This window comes from Athene noctua, chromosome 1 (assembly GCF_965140245.1).
Source record: "Athene noctua chromosome 1, bAthNoc1.hap1.1, whole genome shotgun sequence".
Taxonomy (NCBI): Eukaryota; Metazoa; Chordata; class Aves; order Strigiformes; family Strigidae; genus Athene; species Athene noctua.
Window position 1 is genome coordinate 109,271,198 of NC_134037.1, and position 13,041 is coordinate 109,284,238.

General features: G+C 42.5%; 1 protein-coding gene across 1 annotated transcript; it reads left to right on the forward strand.

Moving 5' to 3' along the window:
• Window positions 1–1,931: 1,931 nt before the first annotated feature.
• On the forward strand, window positions 1,932–9,218 carry SRP9 (signal recognition particle 9). Its single transcript, XM_074897307.1, has 3 exons — window positions 1,932–2,068; window positions 4,525–4,593; window positions 6,655–9,218. The coding sequence occupies exons 1-3, from the start codon at window positions 1,997–1,999 to the stop codon at window positions 6,772–6,774; spliced, it is 261 nt and encodes an 86-aa protein (XP_074753408.1). The 5' UTR covers window positions 1,932–1,996; the 3' UTR covers window positions 6,775–9,218.
• The last annotated feature ends 3,823 nt before the right edge of the window (window positions 9,219–13,041 follow it).

Sequence of the window (13,041 nt, forward strand, 5' to 3'; positions counted from 1 at the left end):
CCCACTTAAAAACCTGGATTCAAATTTGGTGAGCAATGGTTCTGTGAAATGTTGTGTGTGTTACACAGTTTGTGCTCCCCACACCTTTCATTTTCATATATTTACATCGCCTACATGTCCATAAAGCACTACCAAATGCAACTCCTACTCTGCTGTTGTAAATGGCTACCTAAAACCCAAGGTAGTGGAGAAGCCCTCCCTCCAGGTTAGGTTCTGTGTTTGGAATAATTGCCTTAGGCTCTGTCAATACGTTTATACCTTTAATCAGAGCTGTTGATTATCAGCCTCGCTGCAAGACAACTCTTATGATTCTGAAGCTGGGTTCTCAGACACCGCAGCATCTAAACTCTGTGAGCAGTTCTGGATAGAAAAAAAAAAAAAAAAAAGTCCAGTCTTTCTACTATTCATAGCCTCCACTCATTGGTGCAAAGCCCTTTAACAGAATTGTTTAGACCACATAACACCCACAAGTCGCAATTTATTAAAGTTTGGCAGTCTAATCACTGCAGACTTTTTCAGAGTTGATCCCCACAGTAACAATTACTTTCTGCTTTACTGACTCAGGGAAATTCATTCTAGTTTTTCTCCCCTTACCTCCCATCCACCCTTTTATTTCTATGCCATGTTTCTTCATTCTCCCTTGTGCCTATTGTGCCTTTTGTGGTCAAAAATCTACAGCTACTATTCTCCCATGTCGCTAGTGGAGACTGGAACAGCCTGCATAATTTGTCCCTTTACATGCAGATCTGCCCTAAACTTTCCCGTTTGTCTGGCCACACTGTTGAGGTTTTGATCACTTCACTAAAACTAACTCGAAGTTGTGAGTCATTATCATCAGCTTCGGGGTTTTCAGTGCATCCCTATGAACTGGACAGTAGAGAACTGCAATTTTTATGTGTTTACTGTAATCACAGCAGTTACACAAGCCATGTAGCATGGTCAGAGCTTAGTACTGTGGCTGGCTACAATCTTTGTGTAATTAAAGAAAAAAAATCCCTGGTTACTTCAGGAAATGGGATTTTAAAATATAACAGAAAAAAAAAACGGATTTTTTTTTTCCTCTCTCATTTCTCTTTTGTAATGAATTTTAGTCTGGTTTATGTCAATGCATTACACACACACACACGTATATATTTGAAAAGCTTCGTTCCCCAAGATCTTTAGAATTTTATAACTTCCAGTCTCTTTCTGAAACCAGCATCTTTCTTTCAATTTTTCAATTTCTTAACTTCAGCGCCAAGCCCTGCCTCAGCACCCCTCTGAAATGACCACTGCGGCCCCCAGGGAAGCCAGTGAGCTGCTCCTAAATATGCTTTTTAAAGGCTGCCTAACATAGAGCCAACCTCCAGCTTAACAAAGGACCTTCCAGCCTGAGAAAACCGGGGCTAGATGCAGCGGTAAGAGCCAGCCGAGCTAACCTCCCGCTCACAGCCCGCCTGGCCGGGCTGGCCTGGGGGCCGCGCCTCGCCTCCCGCCGGGCCCTCCAGGCCAGGCCGGGCCTCTCGCCCCCACACCGGGCGTCCCGCGTCCCCAAAACCCCACCGTGGGCCTCACAGTGGGAGACTGACGCCGAGGCGGCCCGCGCCGGGCCCGGCAGAGCCCCGCAGGTGCCGCCCCGGCTGAGCGCCCGGCCCGAGGCGGGCGGGCCGCCCCTCGGCAGCGGCGGGACTCGAACCCTGTCAGCCTGGCGGCGGGCAGCCACCAATGGGGGCGCGGACCCGCGCTGTGGGCGGGGAGGTGCCTGCCGTCATCCCGCCGTGCCTGGAGGGGGCGCTGTGGCGACGGCGCCGCCCGCCGGGCTCCCCTCTCTGAGCCCGTCGGCCGCGCTCCGCCTCCGGGCGCAGAACCTCTGAGTCACGCGCTTCGCGATTGGTCGACAGTTTCCCGCTGGCCAATGGGAAGTGCCGGCTTTGCAGGGAGGTATCGCCCGCCTTCGGCGCCATCTTGCCGCCGGCGGGGGGAGCGGAGCAGGGCGCCGCGCCGGGCCGGCCCCGCCATGCCGCACTACCAGGCCTGGGAGGAGTTCACGCGCGCTGCCGAGAAGCTCTACCTCGCCGACCCTATGAAGGTGGGTCAGGGCCGGGCCGGGCCGGGCTGAGGGGCTCGGTGGGCGGCCTGGCTGGCTGGCTGGCCGGCCGTCTGGGCCTCCGCCGATCGCGGCAGGCCTGGGGAGGAGCGGCGCTGGGGTGAGGCGGTGGGCGCCGGCGGGGGCGGCGTGGTGGCTCCGGCGCTCTCGCTCTGGCCGCCCGGGGAGGTAGGCGGTGCCTTAAGTCCCGGCAGGGCCGGGGAGCGCGTTGCAGCGACCGCAGTTGTGCCGCGCTCGCCAAGGGAGGGGGGGTTACTCGTGGTGTCACGCCTGATCTTCTTTTCTCACGGAACGGAAGTTCCCATTGAACACCCCAAAAACGTACGTCGGGGATGGTGTTTCAGGTGATGTTACCAGCGACAGGTATGAACCTCTAGAACCCACCTCCAGAGACGATGTGGTTATTTAGAGTGTACCTGTGTGTTAGAATCCGGGCTTAAAAGTTCTTCTGAATGAAAAGTGTATCAGAATTGGTTTGTTTTGTCAGTTTACAACACTTAAGACTGTATCTTTTTAATTTGTCTTCCTAAAAAAATAAAAGCGTTCATTAGCTTTTACATTGTGCTGTTGCCTGCAGTGTCATTTCAGACTGGAAGGTGTTTGCTTCCTAAAAGGTAAATGCTCTAGGAATTAACTTCTTGGTTTACAACTGCTTTTTGTTTCTGGTAACTTGTTTAGGAGAATAGTTTGTGCAGATGTTAAAAGTAACTTCAGTCTTCAGAAAAAACATAATTCAGCCAAAAAGCAGCACAAAAAGTAATGTGAGATTCATATGCCTAAGAAAACGTCAATAAAAAAGACCTAGTTTTTGTCACCAAAAATAGGGCACATGAGTATATGTGACTGCATCATATGCAGTTGCCGCCTATCTACTGATAATAAAATTGTCCTGTTTTACTGTCTTATGCTCTGTAACATTCTATTAAATGAAAGAGGAAGAATGTCACTGCCGCCAGGAATTGCTTTTCTCCCTTTTCCTGAGGGGCCCTCAAAGACAGTCTCCTCCCATGCATGGCAGTAAAGGTGTCTATTTGCAAAGGAGTTTATATAGGCCTCAGAATCACAACACAAGTGCCCTTCTTTTAATTTGCCAGAGATCTAGCCTGAGGAGCTTTTCTGTGTGATTGGGCTTGGCAAGAACTGAAGGAAGAACAAGAATCATGGGAGATGGATGCATGCTCTTCCTGTGCTTGTGAGGCTAGGCAGTGACTGGTCTGCCTTTTGCAGGAGTGAGTTATGTATCGAATCCATGCTGGCTGCTTGAGGCAGCCTCTTGTGCTTTTGGGCCTGCTCAGCAGAGGGATGTACTGTTACACAGCTCTTGTGGTTGGAAGGTTACAGTTTGTTAAACAAGAAAGATAAATCTGTGACAAGATATATTTTGAATTTCTTGCTCCAGGATGTATTTCGTAGTCAAGGAGGTTGGCCATTACAACAAAGACCTGTTTATAGTGTGAGTTCAGAATGTTCTCAAAAGGACACCTTGCTTTGTTTCTAGTTACTGATGCTAGCTGAGGCTAGAAACAGTAGACATAAAGTCTCTGTGGCCAGTTCTGCAGTCAGAAGGAAGCGTTTAATGCTCAGTCAGTTTCTGAGGATGTCGATTTTTATCACCATGGCTTTGAGAACTTTGGTGATTTGAGAATCCAGAGGGACTGTGGCCAGGTTAAAGCTCAGGGCAGGTGACTACAGTAGTAACTGTTCTAGTGAGAAGTTGAATGCTTGCTTTAAGACTTTAAATTTAGCCTTATTGAGTCTTGAAAGCAATTTAATTTGAAAGGATTCCCTTCAGTCCTCTGACTGTAATTACTCTAAAAGTGTTATTCTTTGTATCTTCCCTTTCCACTTACAGAAACATCAGAACACTTCAACTCTGTTTGCAGGCTGCAGTGCAGCTATTGAAGTAACTGTAATGACTGGAAATATGACTTTTTTACCTACAGTTTAGGTACCGTAGAAGAAAAAGTAGTAGTGTTACCCCACTCAGTGAATCCCTTTCAAGTCTTCATGCAGAACTATTTTTTTAAGTGTTTCAAGTTTATAAGCACAAACTTCCAGTTAAGTTTTTCTGAAGCGTGGTATATGGTGAGGGGGTGTCTTGTGTTAATGTTGCTCGTGGAGTTTGCCTTGTTGCTAAGGTCTCTGCAGCTGTCATTGCTCTACTTACAGTGGTTTTATTATGCCCAATGTTAAGCTTCCCAATGCTGCTGTGATACCAGTTTAACATGTTGGGCAGGGAGGTGTGATGGTTCAATTTCCACACCATGCTGGCTGTAGGATTAGTGGCCACCAGAGCTGAGGACCACCACAGAGGTGACACAAATGTGAAGCAGTACATAATCCTAATAAAGCAGTCTGAATTTGGGCTAATTGCCTTCAGATATGTTCTGAGATTCGTTAGCTATAGATGTTAATTTTAAAAATGTTTGTCATTTCAGGTGCGGGTTGTTCTCAAATACCGACATTGTGATGGAAACCTCTGTATCAAAGTAACGGATGATGTAGCTGTAAGTACAGGATATATTTCACTTTCAAGGCTTATTATATCTCTCCCAGACTTGCATTTTGCTGTCAGTCAACTTGGGAGCTCTTAGCCATTGCCTGACAGTTTTCTAAAAACTCGTGTTCAGACTTCCCTGGTTGTTGTGTCTGTGACTGACGCTGACCTGTGGTTCAATTCTGCGTAGTACAGGAAAAGTTCTAACACTTCCCTGTTCTTTATGGGTGTCAACGTAATTATTTTAGAATTCTATGAAAAGAGAAATTATAATTACAGAAATCTCAGATGCTCTCAATCTGAAAATGTTTATGGAATGCCATTGGTAGCTTCTGCCAAAGCATTTCAGGATCATCTTCAAACAGATATGTTTACTAGTGTGAGTGTGGTCCTTTTTATTTGCTCAGACTGGTGACAACTTCCAACCGTAGGTTAAGCTCCTTTGTGATTATGAGACAGTGGAGTGGTTATGAGAACAAATGACAAGATCCACTTGCAGTTCAGGGATCCCGTTTTCTGAAATACTGTTATGGTGTCAGTTATGCATTCAGTAAATCTGGAACACATATGCAATGTGGAATTCTGCAGTGTCCTTCCAAGGGTTGCTGTACAAGGCAATGGAGCAGCTGCTCTTACTGGCTGCCCTTGTTCTCAGTAGCCTGGGAAGGGGTAGGATGTGAAGTGGTGGGCAGCAGGTAGAAATGTGTCAGTGTGCATTGGTGTATGCACACGGACGTGCATGCCAGCAACAGGTTCTTGGTGCTAGTGCTGTTATAGCCAAGTTGTTGGTTTTCTGCAGTCCAGCTTAAGTAACAGTAGTCTGACCTTCTCTTATCTTCAGACTTGAAAGAAAATCAGATTTCTTATTTCCAATACCTGGGAGAGATGGGAAACTCCAGTAATGACACTTTTTAACAGGATCATAGGGTTTAATGTGGGTGAGATGTTGAGGCTGGGGCACTGATAACAGGGGAAAGCTAGGGGCAATTTAGTCGAAATCTTCCACAGGGGAGGTTAGAGTCTGGTGATTCATGAATGTGAACTCTTTTCAGTTATAGGCCGCCTTACCTGCTTCTGGTCACAGAAAGCTGTTACACCTGTGGGGCAGCAGGGGGTTGGTTTCGGTTTGGGTCTTGGGGGTTTTTTTGGTGGGGTGTGTGTGGGGTATTATTATTTTTTTTCTAAAGGTGGGAAGGGGAGTCTTCCTTGATGCCTAACCTGCAGAACTAATATAGCTGAAGGAAAAAGAAGGAAAAAACCCTCTGTTTTCTACTGTTCATGTCTGAATTAAAATAGAAATTTAATGCTGGCAAAAGTTGTGGTGTTGACAACACTGAAGAATGGAGCATTCTGCGGTTTTTTTCATTGTTAAATTAGCCTGAGCAGTCATACTCATGCTGTACAGGTGTAAGGAATTACTTAGTCTGCAAAAAAAAAACCCAACACCCTAACTGGTCTTTCTATGATAAGTCGTTGGCATATTACTCTTGTTCCTTTTGCATTTACAGGCTTGTCACATGAAGGAGTTCCTTTTTATCTTAATCAGATGCTATGTTCCTTATTTAGGACTGTCATAGAAACAGATTTTGCTTGGGGGAGGGGATCCCCTTCAGTGGGAAATACTGAACTGATTTTATGTCACTGGCAGTGTAACATTAAGGACTGTGAAAGGCAGAATAAACTTACTTTCAGAGTATAGAGAATAGGAAAGAAATTGCAGGTTTAAAATCCGGTACTATTTTTAGACAACATGAATAGGAGTGTCTTTAGAGACAGCTTTAAACCCCAAGTTTTAGCACCTTTTTGAGAGAGAAGAAACTAGGATAAATCATGAGCTTCCCTATTAATGGAAGGCATGAGCCTTTCAGAGAAACTTACATGTAAACACAGATGTGTGTGTTTTAAAACAGGGTAGGTACCTGTTTATGCTGCCTCATGGTAGCAACATGCCACAAATGAACATTTAAGGACTTGCCTTGTTTTGTGTGTTTCAAGCACAAATCTGTTGCAACTATAAACAGGACAAAAACAATTTGAGTGAAATCTGATATTAAGCAACTTTCTCTTACAGTGTTTGCTGTATAGAACAGACCAGGCACAAGACGTAAAGAAGATCGAGAAATTCCACAGTCAGCTAATGCGACTCATGGTGGCGAAGGAATCCCGCAGTGCTGCCATGGAAACAGACTGAATTGCTGAAAATAAAATGAGTGCTCCGGTCATATTTCACTGGAAGAAAATATCTCTTGGATTTGAACGAATACTGGGACAGGAGATGCTTTTATGTACCGAAGTGGACTGATGACAAGTCTGAAGCATTTTTCCCCCCAGACTCTGCTTTGGAAAACTAGGAAAATAAATGCTTTCAATTGAAAGCTTTATATTTATTTTTAGGAATAGAACAAGAAACTATTCTTACACATTAGGTATGCTAAGAAGACCAGTAAATATTTTAAATCTACAGTACTTTAGTCTGAATTTGATGGGCCACAAGCATATTTCTGGAAAGTTACTATAAAATGTCATATAGGTTTCATTGTGTTCATACCTTATGCTGGTGTATTCTCACAGTGAGAAGGTTTATTAACCTGACTAATACTGTAACATGATGACTGGATCTAATAAATATTTACATAAATTACATACATCACTGGGGTTTAGAAGACCAGATGCTTTCTGAGGTGAAATGTTAAAATTGCTGATTTGTATGAACACTATAACTAGCAAGATTTTTTAGCTCTTGGTATTGATCTTGGTCATAAGCTGTGCATCACTATCTGTGATACAGTTTGTAGAACTGTTATAGGCTAAATAAACTTCTGTATTTGAAAAATGAAAGTAAAACTTTGCTTGAATATTGCTAGAGAATGGTGAGAAACTGGATGGTTTTCTTCTGCTTTTGCAAATACTGTTCTTAAAAAATAGTCTGGCTTTTTTCCTTACTTGAACTGTTTTATAGTAGCAGGGGACCTTTTCCCGTTCTTGCTTCAGGCAGAGTTGAACTGTATCAGCAAGACAAATTCTAGAAGCTCTTGCCTATTATTTTGATAAAAAAATGCAACCGGGCTCCCTTATTTTAGCAGCTTGCTAACTGTGCATTTTCCAATGTTACATGTGGCAGATGGATGTCAGCCAATGAATAAATGGATGAAAACCAGCTTAATAAATACTTAAATACCACTGTCAAAAATAGACCAATGCTCCTGTGGCTTAGACTTGTTTTTCATTGTTACCTCTGTTAGGGTGATGGAAGCCTTAATTGTCTCTTGCAAAGGCTTTTTGCTTGAAAACCCAGTAGCTGAAATTGATACTTGCTTTGACTAGATCATGCATACTTAAAACCATATGAATATTTTAATGTAATTATGCTATTGGTATAACTAGGCTCTGTCAGGACTAGTGTTTTGGCTTAAACCAAGCCACGAAAGTAAAGCAGAGCCATACAAAGACTCCTCTGTACTGGCATTTATATATAACAAATCAATCTACTTAAATAGCTACCTGCTGTCACTTACATAAAAATAATTGAGCTACTCGGAAGCAGTGGAGTTCCTACATTTGCCAAGGGCTCGGAAAAAACCCAGGCTTGTATACTGCATTAGAGTTACCCTTCCAGCTGAACATGTAATGTTACATATTGTCGGAAAATACTGCAGTGCTAAATTCCCAGTGACTACTCAGATTCTAGTCTATGGGAGTGACTGGTATGTACGTAACACTTTTCTTGTTGCATTGGCTTTTGAAATACAAATAAATCCAGAGAGAAGGCTAAACTTTTTTCATAGTTAAACTTCAATACGATACTGTAATGCTGAAAATTTTACTTGATGCTCCAAATCATTTTCTTAATATTTGCAATATAGTATATTAAGTAGTTAAGCCATTTTTGTCTAAATCACTGTTCTGCAGTATGAAAGGTTGCTACACAAAGTCATACAAGCAAAGATTTAAGCTGTTAAATTGAATTGGCGGGTGAAAAGGCTGCTGTTATTTTAGTGCAATTTTTGGACATCTCTTAAAAATTGGTTTGGCACGTAGGTGTCTTCTGTGAGCTGAGGTGCAGAAAGGCTTGAGCGGTATTTCCTTGTGCATGGAAGAGAAAAATAAAGAGAGAGAAGACTGTGTGGGCTTGGTGTACACTTAAGCAGGTTTTAGAGGGGGGCACTGTTACCTAGTGAAGGGGGGCAATTCAGTGCTTCATGGTAGAGTAGCAGCTATCAAGCAAAAGAGGCAGGAGAATGCGTTTCTAGTTTTCTAAATTCAGGAATTATTTCTCTAAAACCGTAAGGAAATACTAGTGTTAACTTATGTAAGGGTATGCATCGTTAAGCCTGTTCTCCATATACTCAGAAAAATGAGGGTGGTTCTGTGTGGTCATAATACACAAGAACACTGATAAAGCTACTGCTTAAAAAAAAACAAACGACAAAACCAAGCTTTTGAAAACTTTTTTCAGAAAAAGAAAGGTGCTTCTTGACTTTGTCCTGGAATTCTCAGCTACTTCAATATTGCGTTCATGGGGTGGTAGAAAAGCTGTGAACTCAAAGCTCTGCTTTTTTGTGCTTATACTCTTGTTGAGAGTGTGCGTATGTGCACTGATCACTTTCCTAATAAACTTCCAATGAGTTAATCCATCATACTGTCAACTACTTGAATATGTCCACTGGTATGTGATGGAGAAATCAGCGTTAATGCGGCTGCTGCACCATAGGGCTGAATTGAATGCATTGCATGTGAAGCCCTTAGTTTGGGAGCCCAACACTTCCGTGCCTCTGGTCACCAGCGATGGAGTCTGTGCCAAATACAGGCTGCCAACAGGCAGCACAGGGGCACATAGGCAACCTGTGCAGTTATGGACAGGTAACCTTCTTTACAGGAGAAGTGGAATGATTAAAAAAAGACATTTTTCTTTGCTATAGCTAATTTTGTTGCTGCATGTTAGTTATTGTCAGTAATTGTTCTGCTTTGTGAGAACAGTTTAATAAAGAATGAGTCTTGTTACTGCACAAAGAAATTGGATTAGTTTACACATGGAATTTATTCTGGTTTTCTGGTGTTCTCACTTCCTGGATTCTGTCTTGATTTCAATTCTTCCTTTGTGCTCAGCACTTAAGCTGTCTTTGTGTCTGAGCTCTTGTATATGCAACTACATCAATTCTGTTTTCCTTTAGGGGTTTTAACTCTGATCTTCTCTGTGTGTAGTCCATTCTGTAAGTGTATTCTGGATTACAGGAAGATCCTGAAATTATGTGCAGAAGTGAGAATTTTGGTCACAGGCCTATGTTTTGGAGATCCTTATGAAAGAGGCCTTTGTTTCCACTGAAATCCTGACCTAAGACTTTTAAGAGTGACAGATTTATTCTGCAAAATTGAATGCTTTGGTGCCCGAGTCTACCAAAATGGGAAACGGAACTGAAGCCAAGAAGGTGCTTTTAAAAATGTTCTAAATTGTCAAAATCGTAATATTCTATCTTGGTAAGTTCCTTCCTGCAGTATAAAAGTGGGTAATATTCATCATTTTGCTGTAATAAATGTGAAGAAACCCTGGTTTCTGCCAGATGTGGTCAGTAAGACTTGGATGATCACTTCTTACCGTAGGTTGGTCTTAAAGGATTACGTCACTTGGAAGGTGTGTTAGCCCTCCTGCTATAGGCAGAACAAATCCCCTCCCTTCATTCATAAGGATGGTAACGCACTGTTATCCCCGCAATGCACCTGTGCTTTTTTTTCACTTCTGGTTTATGGGAAGATAAAACTAACCTAGAAATGATACTGTAGCCACCTTTTACATGGAGTTTGATAACTAAAGTGGAGAAATGAATATATAGCAAATAGGTGGCTTTTTTTCTGTATAACTTATTCTCATCTAGACTGCAGATTCTGCACAAGTTCCATTTCCTTCAGTCTGTGAGCATTATTGAGTGACCTCAGGGAGTAGGAGTTTAGCTGAGAACTATTATTCTTTGTACAATGCTCTGTGCTGAGATAACTTAAATCTAATTGACTGAAACAAAGCTGTTTTGGTCAAGCATATCTAAGAAGGCTTCTTGATAGATAACTTTCTTAAAGGATCTTCATTTTTTTTTTTAAAGGAAACTAGTCTGTGAAGAACATCTAGTTTTTTGCTTAAGTTAATAGTGATTTGCTTTTCAAGACGTGAGGGTGTCTAATCTGAGAAGCTGATACCACTTTAAAGGTAGATGCTGCATGACTCAAGATAACACAACTGTTTGTTTATAAAGATTTTATCTTTTACAAAGGTTTTCAGAGTTCAAGGACTGGTATTTAAATACAAGCAAGAGTTGAATTGTCTTTGTTGCTGGGGATGACAAAACCATGCCTTTTATCTCCATTACTTTCGCAATAAGTAGACTCTTTAGACTGGCTTCCAGATAAATCTGCCCACCTTTATGCTGGATTGAAGTATTTGATTTGAATGACTATGTACTGAAAGCGGATGTAGGCTTTTTAGTCTGCAGAAATGTTATTTTTGAGATGAGAATGATGCCACAGTATTTTAGAAGCAGATTACTTACTCAGCAGAATACAAAGCATGGTAGTTTGCTAACCCCTGCTTATTATGCAAGCTTGTGTAGGTCCTGTAACTCTTCTAACAGACTAAATGCTCTCAGGAGAATGTGGGCTTAAGCTGGACCATGTAAAACCGAAGTCTGTGGGAACTGAGCCAATAAAAACATGGTCACAGTGTGATAGCAGAGTTAACTGCCTTCATGTAAGTACAGGCCCTATTGTTGCACGTAGTCTTTGTTTCTGGTGAAGGTACGTGCCTATTTTCTTATACTGTGCCAAAGTTAGTTACAGTTGTGTGTTCTCAGAGCTCTGTAATGGGAACACAATTACTTTCTACCATTCTAAAAACATCTTAAAGTCATGGGTGCCATCTCTCAGTGTTCTTACATGAAAATGCCCAGTCTTCCAGCAAGAACCAGTTGCTCAACCCATTAGCACTCCCCATAGAGACAGTTCCTAGGTGTTGTCAAGATATAAGAGTGTTTCTCTTAAACTGTAGTGTTGGTATTTATGAAAGTGTTTTCTATTTAAATCAAGACCAGCTCTGAGGCCATTTTGCTTTGTTTTTGTAGCAAGTTTTGATTTTGTGCTCACATTCTTATGTCCCCTTTTTTGTGGCGATTCTTAGTCATTTTGTTAGAACTTAAAACATCAGTCATACCGAGAGGTCTGGGAGAGGTTTTTTATTTCCTTTGAAGTTGTGTTTGCATGTTGGTTTCAATTTTTTTGTCTAGAATTGGTATCTGTTCAGAAAAGGACTAATCTGCATTGTTCTACTGAGCAGAACCTTCCTGAGTATAGGCATCTGTTTACAGCAAGATTTCAAAGACTGGTTTCTTGGAGAGGGGGTTGAGATTTCTCAACACGAACTGAATAGCTTTGCTGGTTGGTAGGGAGCAGATGAGAATTGCTCTTCACATTGGCTAGCAAAAATATACATTTCAACTGGATTGCTCATGCATGTAAATACAGCCATCTATAATACAGTTCTGCTATCATTATGTGGCTAAAAGATGAAAGGCTTGCCGCAGGGCACTGACAAATGAGCTCTGGCAAACTGTGTGTGTGGCTTAAAGATGTTACCTCCCAGAGGCATCTGCTCCTTTAAGGAGTTGGCAGGCAGGAGGATGAACTAATGCCTCAGACATGTCCATGTGAAAGCCAACGTCTTACTTTAAATTGTCATAAAAGATACCTTTTAAATCTGGGGGCAGGAGGGAAGGTGACCTTTTCAGTGAGTGATTGACAGTTGAGGGGCTTTTATTTATTTTTTTTAAACACATTTGCTGTGGCAATGCTACCCTATGGCTGAGGGCAGTAACCAAAGAAATAAAGAAGGTTCACCAGGGATTGTTCATCTGTGCAGAGGCAAACCTTCTGTGTTGGCCACACAGCAGAGCCACATAACATGACTATGTTTAAACATGCAAATAACCAACCATGATTTTAACAAACAGCTGCTTTGCAAATAGCTTCTTAACCACTGCAGCAATATTCCCTGTTGATCATCTAAAACATTTGCAAAGTCTGGGATTCCGTGCCAGCCTTGGTCTGTGTAACATCTGGCTGCTGATTCCTGTTGCCTCTGTCGCATTGATTCTAGTGTGCCTCAGAACCTCACCTGAACCATTTCAGATTACCAGTGCATCAGAAATCTCCTCAGTGTTCTGGAGACCTGCTGATTTGGTGTTCTGCCTGGTTAGTGTGCTGAGGTGGCTTCACAAAAGGTCAAATGAGTGCTACAGGGGATAGCACCTCTCGCCCCTCTCTGGATGAGAACAATGGGAGCAAAAGAGCCAGCAGTTAGATTGGCTTACGCTGCCATGGAACCACGGCCTAAATAACTTGCACTTTGTCATTTCCCCGATTTGCTTGTAAAAACCTCCCATCTGTCCCATTAAATGCTCTGTCATGTACATGCCATAAA

Bases quoted from the DNA above. Each gene is read 5' to 3' on its own strand.
- SRP9 (XM_074897307.1), top strand. From the start codon at position 1,997: ATGCCGCACTACCAGGCCTGGGAGGAGTTCACGCGCGCTGCCGAGAAG. The intron at 2,069-4,524 runs GTGGGTCAGGGC...TTGTCATTTCAG, and splicing joins ACCTCGCCGACCCTATGAAG to GTGCGGGTTGTTCTCAAATA. The intron at 4,594-6,654 runs GTAAGTACAGGA...TTTCTCTTACAG, and splicing joins AAGTAACGGATGATGTAGCT to TGTTTGCTGTATAGAACAGA.